This window comes from Ictalurus punctatus, chromosome 15, assembly GCF_001660625.3.
Source record: "Ictalurus punctatus breed USDA103 chromosome 15, Coco_2.0, whole genome shotgun sequence".
NCBI lineage: Eukaryota > Metazoa > Chordata > Actinopteri > Siluriformes > Ictaluridae > Ictalurus > Ictalurus punctatus.
The window spans coordinates 9,843,093-9,864,457 of record NC_030430.2 but is presented as its reverse complement, the minus strand read 5'-3'; the positions used below and the strand labels follow the sequence as shown (position 1 = coordinate 9,864,457).

At 40.2% G+C, this 21,365-nt stretch overlaps 1 protein-coding gene across 5 annotated transcripts in view; it reads right to left on the bottom strand.

Annotated features, from left to right (window-relative positions):
- uckl1b (uridine-cytidine kinase 1-like 1b) overlaps positions 1-21,365 on the bottom strand; it is a 55,106-nt gene that overhangs the window by 14,424 nt on the left and 19,317 nt on the right. For all 5 annotated transcript variants that reach the window (XR_006983814.2, XM_053686214.1, XM_053686213.1 and 2 more), the window contains exons 2-7: positions 18,339-18,532; positions 17,813-17,919; positions 2,772-2,942; positions 2,443-2,514; positions 431-620; positions 110-171 (exon numbers count right to left, since the gene is read on the bottom strand). Coding sequence is in view for 4 of the 5 variants with exons in the window: in XM_053686214.1 (XP_053542189.1) it covers positions 110-171; positions 431-620; positions 2,443-2,514; positions 2,772-2,942; positions 17,813-17,919; positions 18,339-18,532 (796 nt within the window). In the remaining variant the exon portion in view is untranslated. The remainder of the gene's footprint in view (positions 1-109; positions 172-430; positions 621-2,442; positions 2,515-2,771; positions 2,943-17,812; positions 17,920-18,338; positions 18,533-21,365) is intronic.

The following is a 21,365-nucleotide window of genomic DNA, read 5'->3' as shown; positions in this document are numbered from 1 at the left end:
ATGCCAAGATAAACGTTTCATTTTGCATTTTAAACTTGGGGGTAGGGAAAAAGTTGACCACATAACTGCAATAGCTGACTGACTGTAATCTAATGGCGGATTGGCTTACCTCTTCCAGCTGACTGTGCACATGCTGAACAATCAGATCAATAGCCACCATGTTCCCACCCCCTATGAAGAGACAAGACACACAATGTGTGTTTGATTTAGTGGTGTGTTTATGTAAGAATTAGTGCTTATTGCTATGTCTAGTATGTATTCAAAAGGATCTACATAATCCCAGTTACATGGCAAGTTATAAATTTTATAGAAGTGTGAAGATTGGTGGTTAGCTTTCAGTGATGAAGTTTATCTTACCATTTCATTCATGTGAGATTCAAATTCAAAATTAGTTATTTTCTCTGTAAGGTGATAAAACTTGGGCACCCACCTCGTGGCACAACAATATCTGCTAGTCTCATGGTCGGCTCTATATATTGTTCAAAGGCAGGCTTTACAAATTTGTTGTACTGTTTGATAACTCCTTCAATCTCTCGGCCTCGCTCAGAAATGTCCCTCCTAAGCCTCCGTACCAGTCGTATGTCAGAATCTGTGTCCACGAATATTTTCATGTCTAACAACTGAAACAAAAACAAACAAAAACAACCAACCAGTTGTTTGGTCAACCAACCAGTAACAATGCATTGAATATACACTATTAGGCCAAAAGTATGTGGACAGCTGACCAATCACAGCCAATGTGCTTGTTGAACAACAAACTGCAAAAAGTTCTGCTTTAATGGAGGAAGTCACACTTCTAGATGATTAAATAATTTTGTGCATTTCATGAGTAACACCTGACTGCTAATTACACCCTTAATGATTGTGGAAGTAGGAAGGGTGTGCATATTTTTTTCCACCTGGTTTCTGAAAGTTGGTTAAATTTTTTTTGGGAAAAAAGAGATTACTGCATATTGAAATCTGTTTTTTTTTTTCACCTGAGGTTATTTGTTTGTTTATAGAAGTTGGTGAAAATTGAAAAGTAAAAATAGAATTGAAGGAGGATGTACTTTCTTTTTTTCCCCATGACTGTATAGTGAGTTTTCCATCATTTCAAAATGGGTGTCAAGGCATTTATTAAAGCCATTAACACGGTTAAATGATTACAGACCAGTCGCTTTAGCATCTGTAATCATGAAGTCCTTCAAAAGACTGATACCCTTCAAGACCCCCTCTATTTCACACAGAGTGCTAACAGGTTTGTGGACGATGCCATAAATGGTAAATGAATGAATGATCTGCACTTATATAGCACTTTTATCCAAAGCGCTTTACACTGTTTCTCATTCACCCAATCACACCAATGCAGGGCTGCCATGCAAGGCACTAACTTGCCATTGGGAGCAACTTGGGGTTCAGCATCTTGCCCAAGGACACTTCGGTATGTAGCGTCATGTGGGCCGGGAACCGAACCACCAACCCTACGATTAGTGGACAACACACTCTACCACCTGAGCCACAGCCACCCCTGTGTGGCTTTGCACTACATACTGCAGTATCTGGACAGGTCTCTCACCTATGGCCATATCCTCTTTGTGGATTTCAGTTCTGCTTTATGTACAGGTATATGCATATGTTATGCAGATAAACTGAGGTAGCTTAACACATCTCCATCTGTCTGCCACTGGATCATCAATTTCCTTTCCAACAGGAAACAGTACACAATGACTGATAGGTGAGGCAGAGTGGGTCTGAAATGTAGTAGTAACACATCATGTGTTACTACATTTCAGACCCACTCTACCTCAACAACAGTGCTTCTCAAGGTTGTGTGCTCTCTTCGAACTCTACTCGCTGTACACCAATGACTGTATTTCTGAGAGTGACTCCATCAAGCCTATCAAGTTTGCTGATGGTACCACCTTGGTGGGACTTCAAACAATGATCAGTCCACCTATCAAAGAGAACTGAGTGGTCTGGTGGCATGGTGTGATGCTAACAACTTAGAGTTAAACATGTAGAGATGATCACTGACTTCAGAAGGAAGCATCCACCACACCTTCATAGCAATAAAAACACTCAATAGTCAGCAGAGCAGAGTCACACAAATTCCTGGCCACCATCATCCAGCAGGACTTCAGATGGGACAGTAGCACAGACCCAATCATCAAGAAGGCCCTGCAGTGCCTGCAATTTCTATGAAATTCAATTACAGTTGTAGAAATAATTATTAACCTCTAACATTTTTTGCTGTATCAGAATTGTCCACATATCAAATTAAACTTTCTGTACAGATATATTGTACTGTTTTGTATTGCACTGTATTGTATTGTTCTGCACTGTACTCTTAATTTGGATGTGCTGTTATGTACTATGTGTGACACTGCACCAAAAAGAATCCCATGTACACCCTGCAGTTGGCAAATAAAAACTCTGATTTTGATATTTTATAACAAGTCATACCTTCAACAACTCCTTATCTGCAAAGGACATTATTCCTTCAAATATAATGACACTGGCACCATACACAGTTTTCTAGAAGAAGAGACAAATAATTACAGCACAGTATATTGTGTCAATGTGAGATCTTTCATTTCAATCATGTAATATATTAATCAGATAAGACAAATTAGAATAACAATGGCATTTTCATGTAGGGTCAGGGACATGGTTATGGATAGCATACCATTTACTGAGATGAACAGAAAAATCTCCAGGATATACAGCATGATTTGTGTTTGTTAAAGAGAAGGTTTGATTGAGACATGTGCATGTGTGTATGATGTACTTACCCACTCTTTCTGACGGCCATGTGTAGTGAAGTCATACACCGGTATCTTCACACTCTTGCCCTGTTTAAGTTTTCGGAGTGTGTAGACAAGCAGGTTGAAGTCAAATGCATCTGGGTGGTCAAAATTATAGTCATTGCTTGCAGCTAGCAACTGTTCTTCATCTGAAAGGACCTAATCAGATCACAACACAGTAGGATCAGAACACAGCAAAAATAATCTAATACCATGAAAGAGTTCAGGATAATGACAGCTATAGTCAGTGAGACAGTCATAATTCAATCAGTAAGGGATCATTAAGTAGGTTAAAATGACTCTAACTAGGTACATGCAGTACACAATATACACTCATCACTTTATTAGGCAACAAACTAACTGCCCCTAACTACGTTCACCCTTTAATGAAGGTGACCCTAGGCATGTGTGGAATATAAATTTACCATTTATATCCAGAATTTCATGTTTTTCTGTAAAGCTGCTTTGTAACAATGTCCACTGTTAAAAGTGCTATACAAATAAAAATGAACTGAATTGAATTGAACAGACTACGTGTAATTATTGACTATAAAGGAAAACCCCACCCAGTGAGAGGCTGACTTCTCGAGAGCGGACTCCTCTGTCTGAACAACTGATTGCCTAAATGGCTTTAAGGCTACTAGTCCTGGTGCTACCTGTGACCACATCATGAAATATTGTGCTGACACACTTGCATGGTGTTGACCTCCATTTTCAGATTGCCATGGTATTGACCTACATCTTCAATACATCTCTATTTCTGTCTGTGCCCCCCACTGTCCATGTGCCTCAGAACTACAAACCGTCATGCTTGAACGACTACCTTCCACTAGCCCTGTAGACATATGTGATGATTCAAAAGATTATCAAAGGACTACATCTACTCTGTTCTCAGCTTTTTAACCTGCTCCAGTTCACTTACAGACCCAACAGAAGTACCAACTCCCACCCCATGCACAAGTTATCCCATCTAGACAAAGGGAGGGTGAACTATGAGACTGCTATTAATTGACTACTGAGTTCATCTTACAATACCACTGTTCCCCCTATACTATTAATAAAGAGGAGATCTCTAGAGCCGAACTTGCTCTGCAAACGGGTTCAAAAATTCCTCACAAGCCAACCACAGGTGGATAATGGGGTGGCTACACATCCATTTCACTCACCCTGAAAACCCTGCTGTTCTTTATTGGTCTGATCATGAACGATGATGAACAGGCCTACTTGAAGCAGGTGGATGATCTAGCTCAATGGTGTCTGGCCAATAACCTTGTGCTGAACATCAGTAAGACCAAGGAGATGGTCAAGGACATCAGGAGACAGCAGTCTGGAAAATACTTCTCTATATATACACACAGGGTATACTATATGCCCAAAAGTGTCTGGGCACATGACCATCACAGCCATATGTGGGCCTTCCCCACACTGTTGCTACAATGTATAAGCACACAATTGTCTAGAATGTCTTTGTATGCTGTAGCATTACTTCCAATGAAGGGAAAGGGCCCAAACCTGTTTCATCATGACCATGCCCATGTACACAAAATGAGGTTCAAGACATGGTTTGCCAATGTGGAAGAACTCAAGTGGCCTGAGCCCTGACCTCAACCCCATTGACCACCTTATGGTATGATTTTGAATGTTGAAGAAATTGAATGAGGCAGAACAGGGAAGAAAAGCGGAGCAACATCTTCAGCTGAACAGGAAGGCTGAGCGGCGTCCTCAGCTGAACAGGGATGCTGAGCGGCGTCCTCAGCTGAACAGGGATGCTGAGCGGCGTCCTCAGCTGAACAGGGATGCTGAGCGGCGTCCTCAGCTGAACAGGGATGCTGAAGGACGTTGACACAGCAGGCTATACTAGATCGACAGTGGGAGAGGGAGGGTGGGAGATAGTTCCAGCCTGGTTGGAAGGCTTCCCATGACAGAGTACATCACGTTGAGCTATTCCCTATTGTTTTTATGAAGGAGAATTTTCCATCCTTCTCCCACTTCAGCTTCTCCTTTTCATAAAGGGCAGCTTGAACCCTAAAAAAATCTGCTGCATCCATACTGAGGTCTTGATTTCTGTCACGATTTGGAGATTGATGCAAGTGCAGATTTAAAGTTTAATACTATCAAAACAAAACACCAAAAGACACCATGAACACATGAAAATGAAAACAAACACAAAACAATACATAGGCACTGCAAGAGCAAAACATGGCAACAAAAGACAATCAAAGCAAGACAAAGAGTGCAGTGCAAACTGGGACTATGTACACACACACACACACACACACACACACACACACACACACACAAGTGCTTGTTAACATGAATGAGATTCAGATGCAGGTGGTCATGTGACAGTGATGCAGAGGTGCAGTGGCTGCTGGGAACTGTAGTTCAGAGTTCCTTCTCTGATACATGACACAGGCACTGCCCGTTTCAAATTCCCCCACAACATTTCAAAGGGATTCAAATATGGGCTTTGACTAGGCCATTCCATAACCCTCCATTTCTTCTTCTTGAGCCATTCCTTGGTGGATTTGCTAGTGTGCTTAGGATCATTATCCTGTTGAAAGGTCCAGTTTCGGTTCAACTTCAACATTTGGACAGATGGCATCATTATCTTCAAGCACTCTTTGATATGATGTAGAATACATAGTTGAATCAATGAATGCAAGCTGTCCAGTCCCTGAGCCAGTGAAGTAACCTCAAAGCATAGCATATGCTTCACAGTTGGTATGAGGTGCATCTTCTGAAAAGCTGTCTTTGGCCTGCGCCAGACATGTATGCTGTTACTGTGGCCAGACAACTCTATCTTTGATTCGTCTGTGCAGCACATTATTCCAAAAGGCCTGGTCTTTGCCTGTATGCTCACTGGCAAACTGTCGTCTTGCAAAGGCTTTTCCCCATGTTCCCCTCTTTAGTTCCAAAAGAGGTCATTTCAAAATAATAGCTAAGAGACAGATTTATTTCAGCGTTTATTTAACGTAACATATTTTCAGTGAGTTAAAAGTTCTGGATATAAATGGTACATACACTTGTTAGTATTTGGTGGCATTGTCTTTTAAACTTGAATCAAATGCTTGGATAGCCTTCCACAATATTTTGCTGGAATTTTTACTCATTCCTCTTGACAGAACTGTATGAGCTCATTCTGGTCATGGCTTTGTGATGGCCACTTCAGTTCTTTCACTTTGTTGCCTTCAGCTATTTTATTATAACTTTGGAGGCATGCTTAGTATAATTGTTCTGCTCAAAGATATAGCTGCAACATAGTTTTAACTTTCTGGCTGATGTCTTGAAGTGTAGCTGATGTCTTGAAGTTTTTCTAGATAATCCTCCTTCCTCATGATGCCATCCATTTTCTCAAATGCACCAGTTCCTTTTCCAGCAAAACACCCCCACAACATGATGCTGCCACACCCTAATGATTCACAGTTGAGATGGTGTTCTTCAGATTAAAAGCCTAGTCCTTTTTTGTCCATAAGTATTACTGATCATTTTTGTTTAATCTGAGCAGAGAATACTCCTCCAAAAGGTTCACCATCTACAAGCTTTAGTCTGCCTTTTTTATGCCAGTATAGGACAGGGACTTCTTCCTTGTATGACAGCCTTTCAGGCCATGGCAATGTAGGACTCTCTTAATGGTGGATGCACATACTTTGGACTTGGTGCCTCCATCTCCTTCACCAGTACCCTTGTTGTTGTCTTGGGGTTCTTTCTGTCTTTCGGACCAAAGTCTGTTAATCTCTGGAAACAATGCCATATATGTGTGGTACCAAGATTTTTATATTGCATGCAATTGTTTGTACAGATGTGTCAAAGCATCTGGAATTTGCTCCTAAGGAAGAACTGGACTTTATCTGAGGTCATGGCTGAGTACAAATTGTGGACCTCAACTGTGTGTGTGTGTATATATATATATATATATATATATATATATATATATATATATATATATATATATATATATATATATATCTCCTTAATTTATCATGAAATAATGAGGAAAGAGGCCATGGCTGTTCTTGAAACTGCGTATCAGTCAACTGTCCATTTACTTTTGAGCCTGTGTAAATGGAGAGACTGCAGTAATTCTAACATCTCTCACAGCAATAACTGGCCAATCTGGTACAGTCCATGAGGATGAGATGCACTGTAGTACTTAAAGCAGCTGGTGGCCACACCAGATACAGACTGTTATTATTTATATTGAACCCCCCCCCCCCCTTTGTTCAGGGACTCATTGTTCCATTTCTGTTCATCAAATGTCTGTGAAACTTGTTCAGTTTAAGTCTCAGTTGCTGAATGTTTTTGTTAATAGAAATATTTAAACATGCTAAGAAATTTGTTGGAAATAAAAGTAGTTGAATGTGAGAGGACATTTTGACATTTTTTTTTTTTTTGCTGGAGTATATATCCTACCCATTGACCATGTCTGTGCAGGCCACACAAGTTCTTCCATACCTACATTGGGAAATCATAACTTTATAAACCTCACTTTGTGCATAGAGGCATTGCCACAATGGAACAGATCTTTGCTTGGCCACATAATTACAGTGAAAGGAAATCTTAATGCTCAAACCTACTGAGACGTTCCAGACTGTCTCTGAAAGACCCTAGTTACAAAAAATATACACAGTTCAAACTCTCAGTGTGTGGTAGTATAAGGAGGGCTTGGTGTTCTCAAATTTGTACCTCAGGCAGGTGGTGCACAGTTTGACATACTCCCACACATCCTTCTGAACAGCTGGCAACCAAGCAACTTCCAACATCTCTAACACCTCTGTCTTCAGTCTTCCTAGATGGCCCCTTAGGGGACTTGAGTGGATGTAGTACTGGAAGAAAGATACCAAACTACCAAAAAAGAGCACACCATAGTGGTCCCTCGAACCCAATTGGATCCCTTGGTAAGTGGCAGTCTTGCAGCTTGGTTCTGAGCTGAATGACGGTGTTATTAGTTGTTTGTGCTTGAGCTATTTCTGATATGGTAAATCAGTGTGGTGATGGTAAGAAACAGTCAGACAGGGTGCAGGGCCAACCAACAGCCTTTCCTATAATGTACCCTAAAGTTAAAAAGTTGCAATTGCAAGGTCCACCTCATGTGGCAGGTGGAGGTTTTTGGGCAGTTAAATGGCCAGACAAGTGCCTGTGAAGACATCAAACTCCACTTCTTCTAGAAAATGTCTCTACTTTTCTACTGTCCACACTCCTGTCAAACATTCTTTCTCTAAGGTGGAGTAGTTGGCAAACAATAGACTATAACTCTACATATACAAAAAACAAAATACAAAAACTCTCTCTTCCTCTTTTTTGTTGGGTCAGAATGCCCCCAGTTTGATCACTGGCATCAGAATAGACTTGAAAGGGTAAACTTTAGGGATGCACCGAAATGAAAATTCTTGGCCAAAGCCGAAACCGAATATAATGAAAAACTTGGCTGAAAGCCGAAACCGAACACGTTTTTTCCGCATTTTTTCATTTTTTCCATTTATTTTGCCATTTTTTTCACCATTGCATTAATTAAATAGTCAAAATATGCTTTTAACTATTTTGTCTTGCTTTTCAAAGAAAAAATCAATTACAAAAACTACAATTTCAAAATATTTATTAATACACTGAACTTTTTTTTTTATTCCAGCAGGCATAGGCTACCAACAAGGCACAATATAACTTTAAATAAATAAATGAGTAAAATAAAAATATTTTGATGTGGTTATCTTTGAGCCCCCCTTGAATAGTCTATATTAGGCCTATAACTGACTGCTGAAAGAATGTAACACTCTGTAGCCTACAACAAAAAAAGTGCATTAAAAAGTGCATTGACAAGAGTGCAAAAAATGGTTCTATTCTGTTCTATATTCTATATCTGCTGATTATATTGGGGATATATACCGCTCGCGTCCCTGTACACCTCGTGGAGTATTATAGTAGATATAGTATAGTGAGATACGTTGTAAATGTTATATCCCGTGATAGATTTAGTTAGTTTAAACTATAGATTAGTTCATTTAGTCCCTTTGCCTGTCTTGACTACGTTTTTTGGATTATGATTTGGATTTGTCTGCCTGCCCTTAAATTAATACATCTTTACCTGCTTCCGTACTCTACTCCCTTACGTCTCGTGACGTGACACAATACTCCGGAACAGAAACAAAAAAGTAAACATCCGAAGAGCACGTGTGTCGTGCATGTAGCTCGCGCATGCACGCGCCCACTCATCGAGGTCGTGACATTCGCGCGTCTCACTCTGATTTCTAAGCTATTCAGTCACATCATCAAACACGTCATTGTTCGGTCAAATTTATTTGGCGGAACACCAAAAATGCTTTTTTTGCTATTTTCGGCCGAATAATTTCGGTTGCCGAACATTCGGTGCATCCCTAGTAAAGTTAGGTCGGGTTGGGCGAGCACTGAGGAGTTTTAAAGTGCTTTTTTGCCGGCCTGGCACTCTGGTGACCAATTCCATTGAACACCCTTGTTTTTTTTAAGATAGTTCAAAAGGGCTGTATGGTATATAAAACCGGAAATAAATTTTTGGCATCACCCTGCTAATCCATTGAACCACTGGAGAGATTTCAGGTCCGTTGTCGCTGGGTAGTCAGCAATGAATTAGGTCTTGGATTGGTCAATCTCCACATCTTGTAAAGAGACAATATGGGCCAGAAATTTCAGGTGCTGCTTGAAAAAGTAAGTAAGGCATAATAGAGTGTCATAGCTGAACTTAGTTGGTGGTGAGTGGGTATTGGTGGCACTGGCATTTCCAACCATTAGTGATGCAGGAATGGATGCAAGACACACCCCTGCTCTGACTTCAGTCCAAACTCAGGATAAGTGGACATGTCAGCGTCGTCCACGATGTTGGTGTCCAATGTCCAAGAAGAACCATGCGAATCATATGTAACAGGTCACTTAGCTCTAGAGTGATGTATCTTTCCATCAGCCATGATGAACTAATGTTGAGTTTGTATAACTATATTGGCCAAGTCTTCACTAAGGTAAGCCCACAGGTTTCCCTGCATCAAGGTGAATGCGCTCCCTGTATCCACGATTGCCTTCACCAGCCTACCACCCACCGTCAGTGGTAGCTGAAGTAAGGAGTGAGAAGACTGGAGTGATGTGCAATGGTCACCCCAGCAAGGTCTCTGGAGCTACGGTAATCAGGTGCTTTCTTGCAGCTCATCTTTTGAGTTCTGAAAAGCAACCTTCTGCCAATAAATTTTTTGCTCCCACACAGTCTTTCTCAACCATAGTGACAGGGCTCTACAGTGCGGTCATTTAGTGACCTGTTCGAAGTTGTATAATACAATTGGAATAAAAACTACAACTCCAAAATCTAGCTACACGGCACTTAGCTACTTTCGCACTACTTTTCATCACCTCAGTCAACCGAACAAGTGTGCAAATACTGCAAAGAAGCCATTATGATGACAAGAGTAACACAAAACATCATCTGCTTCTCTCAACTTGCCGATCTCACAAACTGCAATCTTTTATTGACCACGCAAAATGACATGAACCTGCGACTGTGACATGCTTGTGTAGCCACAGCGGTGTCAGGTGCCAGTAAATTAATAATAATGCTAATGCTACAAGGTGAGTTTAATTCAAACTTCTTTATTAAATAATTCCTCACCAATCATAATCAAGAGTAGCAACTGTTCAGTCTGCAAACATACAGTACGTTGCCGCTCTCCCTTCACTCTCTTCACCAACTCTAATAGACAGCGCATTTACGTAATTTAAGCTCACGGTTGCCAGATATCACTAGAAAAGTCCAGTTTTTATGTTTTGATTTAATCCCCCAAAAATGCAATATTATCAGCAGACATGTCAACACTGTGCTGGAGGAACCAATCTATAAGGAACAACTGTTAAACAAACAAACAAAAAAAAGTAAAAGACAAAATCAATTTATCAATTAACCAACAGTATTTCTCATTGCTAATATTTTAATTCAATTAACAGTGACAATGAGCAGAGTGCTTACATTTAACTGTTTATGATAGACCTCTGGATTAAAGCTTAAACAAACAAAAAAAAAAGACTGGTTTCTGGATCGGTATCGGTCGATCAAGATAACAAGAAATCAGTATCGGTCGTAAAAATCCTGATCTGACCATCAGTTATGAAGACCATTGCATCTGGCACATAAATGAATGTACCCAATGACATCCTATATGAGCTTATTTAGATATATACACAATATATGCAGAGCAGTTCGCAAATTGGCTCCAGCCCAGAACCATGACAGTGGAAAATGGCTAATAGTGTAGCTTTAAATATATTTAAGAGGAGCAGACTTCAAAGACTGAACATTGAGGTTTTTTGTATTTGTTTACAAGGTGGAACAGGTTAACGGTTCTTGTTTTTTGAATACAGCCTGTAAAATTAACTGAAAATCTAAAACTTTGTTTATCCGAAGGTAAATTAATTGGTTATGGCTCACTCTATGTTCCTAATTCCATAATCGACAAGCTCAAGTTTTCTCATGCCTAATTGTGCGTTATATTGTGGCACATTAACGTTACCATCTCTTTAAAAAAAAATAAAATTAAAAATTAAAAAATTCAACCGTCATCCTAAATTTTTGACTCTGCTCCTAAATTTTTGTAATTAGAAGCACAAGTGCTCCTAAAATAAATTGTTACCGCAGAGCCCTGAGTGGTAACCTTAAGTTCCATAAGTTCGACACTGGGTAGATGCAGAATGTCAAGGAAATTCTCACACTGCTCAATGAAGTTGAGAGCATCAGCTGTGTCGCAGGATTTTACAATGGAGAGGAAGTCTAAGCAGACAGGAGGTCTTGCACAGAAAGAGAAAGCACCAGGTAGGGTTTATGAATGGGATGTTGGAAGGGACAGAATACCTATAGGCTGACTTATGTTGTATGTATTATCCAAGGGAGTGGGTTGAGGGACATTAGTGATGTTCTGTGGGGGCTTGAGATAGGATATAGGAGTAATGGTAAGATGGATCTGGGTTAAGACCATGCAATCTAGACAATTTAACATCTCCCATTTAACGTCTCTCCTAAACAAGCACCTACAACAGCTCTCTCCAGTTTCTCCAAAACTGATGGGAAGATCCCTCCAGCCTAGTGCTAGTACCTAATGCTAGTGGTAGCTAGCACACACTCAGGTGTGAGTAAGCACCCCATTTTATTTAAAGAACAGGAATCTATCAAAGTCTGATCTTCTCAACATGTTTGTGGAACAAAGGAGATTTCTGATGACCTCATAAAAAGAGCTGTTGAGACTCATCAGGCTGGAAAAGGATACAAAACCATCTCTAAAGAGTTTGGACTCCACCAATCCAGAGTCAGACAGACTGTGTACAAATTGAGACCATTGGTACCCTCCCCAGAGTGGTAAACCAACAAAGATCACTCCAAGAGCAAGACATGTAATAGTCCAAAAGGTCATAAAGGAACCCAGGGTAACCTCTAAGCAACTAATGGCCTCTCTCACATTGGCTAATGTTAATGTTCATGAGTCCACCATCAGGAGAACACTGAACACCACTAGTGCGCATGGCAGGGTTGCAAGGAGAAAGCCACTGCTCTCCAAAAAGAACATTGCTGGCCTTCCGCAGTTTGCTAAAGGCCATGTGGAGAAGCCAGAAGGCTAATGGAAGTCTTTTTGTAGATGGATGCAACCAAAATAGACATTTTTGGTTTAAATGAGAAGTGTTATGTTTTGAGAAAGGAAAACACTGCATTCCATAAGGTTCTGCATAAGAACCTTATCCCATCTGTGAAACATGGTGTGGTAGTATCATGGTTTTGGGCCTGTTTTGCTGCATCTGGGCTAGGATGGCTTGACATAATTGATGGAACAATAAATTCTAAATTATACCAGCAAATTCTAAAGGAAAATATCAGGACATCTGTCCATGAACTGAATTTCAAGAATGGGTCATGCAGCAAGACAACGACCCTAAGCACACAAGTTATTCTACCAAAGAATGGTTGAAGAAGAATAAAGTTAATGTTTTGGAATGGCCAGGACCTTAATACAATAGAAATGTTGTGGAAAGACCTAAGCAAGCAGATCATGTGAGGAACTGAAGAGTGTGTGCACTGGGGAATGGGCTAAAATTCCTCCAAGCCGATGTGCAGGACTGAGCAACAGTGACCAGAAACACTGAGTTGCAGTTATTGCTGCACAAGGGGGTCACAGCAAATACTGAAAGCAAAGGTTCACATACTTTTGCCATTCACAGATATGAACTATTGGTCATTTATTTATTGAGGAAAATGATCCAAGTATAACATATTTTGACTCATTTGTTTAATTGGGTTCTCTTTATCTATCTTTAGGACTTGTATCAAAATTTGATGATGTTAAGTTATATTTATGTAGAAATGTAGAACATTCTAAAGGGTTCACAAACTTTCAAAAAACACTGTATATAACATACAGGTACAGATATATGAAAAAGTTGTAAAAATACACAGTTAAAATGTGTTGCTGTCTTGATATGATACGTTATTAATACAACAAAACTGTTTCATTAAAACAAACATTAACTATTTGCCTTCCATAGATATAACAAGAATGTGTTCAGGAGTGGTGACATCACTCTCCATTTTGTCTAAATTGCACAAAACAGGTGACATTCGTTTGTGCTCAATTTGTACCATTAAAATGAACATTGTACAGTGCTGTAAAAAAGGTATATGCCCTATTCTGTTTCTTCTGTTTTTGTGTCTATCTTTCACTCAATTGTTTCAGTAATTAAAACTAAATCTACGATAAAACCAAGGCAACCTGAGTAAACACAAAATGCAGTTTTTAAATGATAATGTTATTTATTGAAGCAAAAAAGTTATCCAGCACCAACTGGGCCTGTGTGAAAATGTATTTGCCCCCATTGTCAGTAATTGCCCAAATCTATTTAACTGCATTCATAATGGGGTTCAGCTGGACTAGACACAACCAAGCTTGATTCAAACCCTCTTCAATCAAATCAACACTTAAATCGAATGTTTTCAACCACATGAAGTTGGTTAAAAGGTCTTATCCAGTAACATACTAAGCCAAAATTGAAATAAATTCCAGAAATGATGAGGAAGAAGGTGATTGAAATACTTCAGTCTGGGAAGGTTTACAAAGCTATTTCCAAGGTTCTGGGACTCCAAAGGACCACAGTGAGAGCCATTATGTCCAAATGGAATAACTTGGCACAGTACTGAACCTTCCCAGAAGTTGCTGACCTTTCAAAATTCCTCCAAGAGCACATCAACTACTCATCCAGCAAGTCACAAAAGACCCAAGGACAACATCAAAGGACCTCTTCCATCAATAAAGGTCACTGTTATAACTCCACTATCAGGAAGACACTGGGCAAAAATGGCAGCCATGGAAGAATTCCACAAAAAGAACATCATACCTATGGTCAAGCATGGAGGTGGAAGTATTATGGTGTGGGGATACTTGGCTGCTTTAAGGCCTGGGCAACTTGCAATAATTGAAGGAAACATAAATTCTGCTCACTACCAAAAAATCCTGAAGGCGAATGTCTGGCCATCAGTCCATAAGTTGAAATTCATACTCTCTTTTGTATGAGATATACACAAAAACAGAAGAAATCAGCATGGGGGCAATACTTTTTCACAAGTAAATACCTTTTCTCTCTCATACACAAGAAATCGTGCATACCCAGGTCATTACCATGGAGATATAAACAAACCATCGTCACATGCTGTGGCGTGAGGTAGCGCGTGACTGATACCTCGATCTAGCCTTTTATTTTATCATCCATCCTCCCCTTGCGCTGCTTTAAATATAAATGTAGTATAATCAGTTACTTTATTTATCAGTCACACAATAATGTAACACATATTCTTTTTCTGCGTGTGTGTGAGCTATGGAGAGAAAGCGGGCAAGTGGTACGTCTGCGGTTATGGATCATAATTACAGGGTTTCTTTTAAACCGGCACAAATCGAACACAAAAAAACGTCATTGATTTGGATGGCATGGGGTGGAGTGTGACGTCACTGCCCCAATTACAGTATATTTGTTATTTTTAACGAAGGGAAATAGATACAAAGTTCATTTTAATGTCACAAATCGATCACAAACAAATCGCATCGGTTTTGTGCGATTTAGAAAAATGGGGTGGAGAGTGACGTCACGACTCCCAAAAACCTTCCTGTTATATCTAAGGAATGGAAATAGTTACTGTTTAAACGGCACAAACCGGGCAGGAATTAATGGTGCAGATTTGGAGCAATTTGAGCGACATAGGGTGGAGAGTGCTGTCACACAGCCAAAAAAAAAATAGCTCAAACACGAAACCAGCACAAAATGTTCATTTTTGCAGTAAAAATCAGCACAAACGAATAGCATAGTTTTGGTGATTATTTAATTTCATGGGGTGCCTACCAACTTCACAGAAATAAAACTGCAGCCTTTTGCGTCAAGTTAAAGAACTTTTTGTAATCCGATTTAATAGCGTCTGCTAAATTAAATTTCCTCATTTGTTGTTGAGTCCCCAAATTGTTATCTTCAATATAACAATTGTCTTACAGCCAAATCTCTTTGTATACAATGTGTCCAAACAACACATACATGCACACCCCCTAATTTGATTACTGAATGGATCTTTAACAAAATGTACATAAGAATTACATGGTGTTAAAATTAAACACAATTCAAAGCCCACCCTTTATTTATATATGTTTATTTCATATTCATATTTTCATTTACAGTGAGGGAAAAAAGTATTTGATCTCCTGCTGATTTTGTACGTTTGCCCACTGACAAAGAAATGATCAGTCTATAATTTTAATGGTAGATTTATTTGAACAGTGAGAGACAGAACAAAAACAAAAAAATCCAGAAAAACGCATGTCAAAAATGTTATAAATTGATTTGCATTTTAATGAGGGAAATATGTATTTGACCCCTCTGCAAAACATGACTTAGTACTTGGTGGCAAAACCCTTGTTGGCAATCACAGAGGTCAGACGTTTTTTGTAGCTGGCCACCAGGTTTGCACACATCTCAGGAGGGATTTTTCCAACTCCTCTTTGCAGATCTTCTCCAAGTCATTAAGGTTTCGAGTCTGACGTTTGGCAACTCGACCTTCAGCTCTCTCCACAGATTTTCTATGGGATTAAGGTCTGGAGACTGGCTAGGCCATTCCAGGACCTTAATGTGCTTCTTCTTGAGCCACTCCTTTATTGCCTTGGCCGTGTGTTTTGGGTCATTGTCATGCTGGAATACCCATCCACGACCCATTTTCAATGCCCTGGCTGAGGAAAGGAGGTTCTCACCCAAGATTTGACGGTACATGGCCCCGTCCATCGTCCCTTTGATGCGGTGAAGTTGTCCTCTCCCCTTAGCAGAAAAACACCCCCAAAGCATAACGTTTCCACCTCCATGTTTGACGGTGGGGATGGTGTTCTTGGGGTCATCGGCAGCATTCCTCCTCTTCCAAATACGGCGAGTTGAGTTGATGCCAAAGAGCTCCATTTTGGTCTCATCTGACCACAACACTTTCACCCAGATGTCCTCTGAATCATTCAGATGTTCATTGGCAAACTTCAGACGGGCATGTATATGTGCTTTCTTGAGCAGGGGGACCTTGCGGGCACTGCAGGATTTCAGTCCTTCACGGCGTAGTGTGTTACCAATTGTTTTCTTGGTGACTATGGTCCCAGCTGCCTTGAGATCATTGACAAGATCCTCCCGTGTAGTTCTGGGCTGATTCCTCACTGTTCTCATGATCATTGCAACTCCACGAGGTGAGATCTTGCATGGAGCCCCAGGCCGAGGGAGATTGACAGTTCTTTTGTGTTTCTTCCATTTGCGAATAATCGCACTAACTGTTGTCACCTTCTCACCAAGCTGCTTGGCAATGGTCTTGTAGCCCATTCCAGACTTGTGTAGGTCTACAATCTTGTCCCTGACATCCTTGGAGAGCTCTTTGGTCTTGGCCATGGTGGAGAACTTGGAATCTGATTGATTGATTGCTTCTGTGGACAGGTGTCTTTTATACAGGTAACAAACTGAGATTAGGAGCACTCCCTTTAAGAGTGTGCTCCTAATCTCAGCTCGTTACCTGTATAAAAGACACCTGGGAGCCAGAAATCTTTCTGATTGAGAGGGGGTCAAATACTTATTTCCCTCATTAAAATGCAAATCAATTTATAACATTTTTGACATGTGTTTTTCTGGATTTTCTTGTTATTCTGTCTCTCACTGTTCAAATAAACCTACCATTAAAATTTTAGACTGATCATTTCTTTGTCAGTGGGTAAATGTACAAAATCAGCAGGGGATCAAATACTTCTTTCCCTCACTGTATAACTACACTGTAAAAACATTTGCACGCAGCTCACTATCCATGTGGCTGGCTCAGTAGTTAATGTGTCGGAGCGCAATGTGTCAGCCAGTACGAGCTCCTCTTTTCGCTCCAGACCCGTATCTTGGTTCTTTTATTTTCTATTTTTTATCCTATTGGATAACGGGTCCTGCTCTGTACCGTTTCCATCTTTGTACCAAGCCTGCCCGTACCAGTTTGTTTCACATGTTTTTTGTTCTTTGGCTTGAACTAACCTGACTACATTTTGAAAGACATGAGGATATGTGAAATATGTGAAATTAACCTTTTAAATAACATATAAACATGGTTGGAGAGTAAAAGATAAGCAAAAAATCTTTTTTTTGTTCCGGTTCGAGTACATTGTTCTAATAAGCTTTGAAAATAATAATAACATGAAATCAGTCACTGATGATTTTTTATTTGACAAAATAACAAAAATATTATAATGTTAATTTTTTATTACTACTACTTTATTCTGTTATTTGATCTCCATGTCACACTTCCAGGCGTTTTGAAACATGTCCCTTTGTGCCACCTGGTGGTAATTTAGCGAAGGACTTTCACATGTAACTGGTTTGTATTTACCGCCATGGCCTTGTGGCGGCAGTATATGTGACGGTATTAGGCATTCTGGTTGACTACTTACTGTATGTATACATGCAACAATAGATGCTTTCAAAGAATATAGAGCCATAACACATCTCACTTTGTAAAAGGAGTCCATTGAAAGGAGCACAACCCAAGGAACATCCAAAGCTTCAATTATCTTCCGGGCTACTGTTGTTTTACCAGAAGCACTTCCTCCACAAAGACCTGTGGGTAGAGCCATGTGAAATTGGAGTTTGAGTTTTATCAAATTTGACCTTACAAATTCTATACCTTATGGTAAATGGTTATGAAATCCCTTTGTTTTTGGCCTCTAACAAGCAACTTTGACGAAAGACGTTTCTGAATGTGCTAAAAAAATAACTTTAATCATAATGTTCTTAAGATTATCAGGCAGGGATTTCAAAGTAATTCGGATAATACATACCTGTAATAAAGAATAAAGGAACTGTAATTGTTTGAGAGAGGGACTGCTTGAGAGAATTCTAGAGTCTAAGTAAGCCTCTCTATTTAGTAATTTTACATTTTGTCTATTTATTGTTTTATTTATAAATCTGATTCAGCCAAATCTAATGAAGCTGTATGCATTTAAACATCATAGACAACCACTGTCTTAATCTACTCACCAATGACAAATGCTTCTTTGGACTGGGTGCCATGTTCATTGTACCAGGGTGGACGACCTGCTGTATAGATGGTTCTCTTGCTTGTGCGCAGCAGGGGGGGTTCTGATTTGCATTGGCTGGTGGTTCGTTTGCGTGGTGAAAGACCTGTGTTGACAGATGGGAGAAGCCTGTCCAGAGAGCCTTCACCTCTCCTACTGTGAAGCCAAGAATAAGACAGTCACAATCACTTCCTGTTTCTTTCTCTTTATGAACTTTAATTAGTTATGTCATTTTGAAACATTATGACTTTTGACACATTTCACTGGCACACAGAGTGTCTGCAGAGGGACCTTTTTATATCTAAAAAAAAACACATGTTTTCTTTTTGTAGTGAAAAATGTGATAATTGATTACATCACCCTGCCCTGCAATACCATGCCCTGTCCCCAGTACAACCTGCAAATATGCAGCAAATTAGTTCTAGATCAAGTAAGTTGAATTGCTCCACTGCAGACAGTTGGCATCACAGGCTAATAATAAACTCTGGCATTTGCTGGTCCCATTATAGCAAACAGCTAGATCTAATTCTATGGCTAGGTAGTCAGAAAGTTCCTGTCATCTGGGTGGGAGAAGCAGATAATATCAGGGTACATGGAGAAGGCCAGGACTGGATGGCAGGCAGGACTGGTGCAGGAACAGGAGAGAGAGTTAAGACAGATCTGGATTATGCTGGGTATTATGCAGTTTGAATGTTTTGCTCTTAGGCTTCTTGGATGCTAGGAAGAATGGATGCAAGTGGGGAAACAGAAAGCACAAACAGAAGGGGATGCAGCCTGCAACACTCTGCAGTCCAGCACCCCTGCTGCTAGGACTTCATCCTGTTCAACAAGTGCCTGTAGGCGAGTCGACCATGAAAGCTAAGAGGTGCCTTGGTGTGCTACTGCCATTCCTGTCTCTTGTCTCTTCTATCATCTGGAATAGGACCTGACCAGGTGGGTTGGGACTGTGAAGCACTCATTCACTTCTGTGCAGACTGCCAGTAAATGGATGTGGGTCAAGTGCTCCAGTGGCCACCATGGGCCACCATCAGTCCAGAAGTGACATATCAGATACCAGTCAGTACTAAAGAGTACTAAACTAATATCTTTTCATGTGACAACACTGAAGAAATGACTCTTTGCTACAATGTAAAGTAGTGAGTGTACAGCTTGTGTAACAGTGCAAATTTGCTGTCCTCTCAAAATAACTCAACAAACAGCCATTAATGTCTAAAACGCTGGCAACAAAAGTGAGTACACCCCTAAGTGAAAATGTCCAAATTGGGCCCAATTAGCCATTTTCCCTCCCCGGTGTCATGTGACTTGTTAGTGTTACAAGGTCTCAGGTGTGAGTGGGGAGCAGGTGTGTTAAATTAGGTGTCATCGCTCTCTCACACTCCCTCATACTGGTCACTGGAAGTGTGACATACTGAAGAAAAGCATGATCAGTATGCAGTATTCCAGCATGATAACAATCCCAAACACAGCTGAAGGTGAAGGTGATGGACTGGCCAAGTATGTCTCCAGACCTAAACCCTATTGAGCATCTGTGGGACATCCTCAAACGGACGGTGGAGGAGCACAAGCTCTCTAACATCCACCAGCTCCGTGATGTCGTCATGGAGGAGTGGAAGAGGACACCAGTGGCAAACTGTGAAGCTCTGGTGAACTCCATGCCCAAGAGTATTAACCCTCTTACCCCGTATGGCCGAAAAACCGGCTTGCCCGTCTTTGATCTATTCCTGTATGGACGATATACCGGCTTGGTCGTCTATGCCAAATACCCGCAAATACCCGTAAGGCCGATATAGAGGCTTTACAGTGTAAACGTTATCCCCGTAAGGCCGGTGTACCGGCATTACTCTGCTATGATTCCTTACTTATTTAATAATTATTTTTTAACCCGGAAGGTTGATGACGTCATGATGTCACGACGTGATTACATTATTACGCCGGCATTACGATGATCCAAGCATGAATATTGGTGTAATAGTAGAAGTGAACTAAAAATGCCAAAGTGAAAAGCTAATCGTGTTCCAGCTAAAGTTACACCTACAGTGAACACAAGTACATCTAAAACGGTGTAAAAAAAGAAAACATACACAGTCACACAGGCGAGAGCGAGGATTCTAGATAGTGACAGCAGTGAAAGTTCAGGCGATGTTGAAACCGAAACCAAAACTGATAGAGACGCAAACTTTCCTGATTCAGACCCTGATCCGTCTTCATCTTCAGCATCAACCAGTGCGACTGACACCGCAGGGAGCTGGAGTCATAACGGGACCATTTCTGTGCATTCGTGAAAATACTACCTGCTGGTCTGATTATCACCAGAAACTTGACTTTTGGCACTAAAATGCATTTATTTATTTATTTATTATTTACTTGAATTTATTCAAAGGCATTGACCACGCTGATGCTCGTATGGTACTTCTAAAGGAGTATAAGGATTTTAGCGAGCATTTTTCATCATTTCTCTAGTTAAGAATTGCGCTCTAAGTGGAGTAGAAACACTGAACTGCTTCATTTTCAAAGTAAAGTTACACAAATACATTATTATAAGTTGTTTCAAGGCCTAAAAATGTTCAAATTAAAATGTTGATTTTGGGGCCAATTTTGGCCTGGGAACTCAGGGTTGGCGTGCTGTTTCAATGGGGAATATAGGGCTGTGGGACATAATACTGTGGGAACTAAGGGGTAAGAGGGTTAAGGCAGTGCTGGAAAATAATAGTGGCCACACAAAATATTGACACTTTGGGCCCAATTTGGACATTTTCACTTAGGGGTGTACTCACTTTTGTTGCCAGCGTTTTAGACATTAATGGCTGTGGGTTGAGTTATTTTGAGGGGACAGCAAATTCACACTGTTACACAAGCTGTACTCTCACTACTTTACATTGTAGCAAAGTGTCATTTCTTCAGTGTTGTCACATGAAAACATATAATCAAATATTTACAAAAATGTGAGGTGTGTACTCACGTTTGTGAGATACTGTATAAGATTATTCAG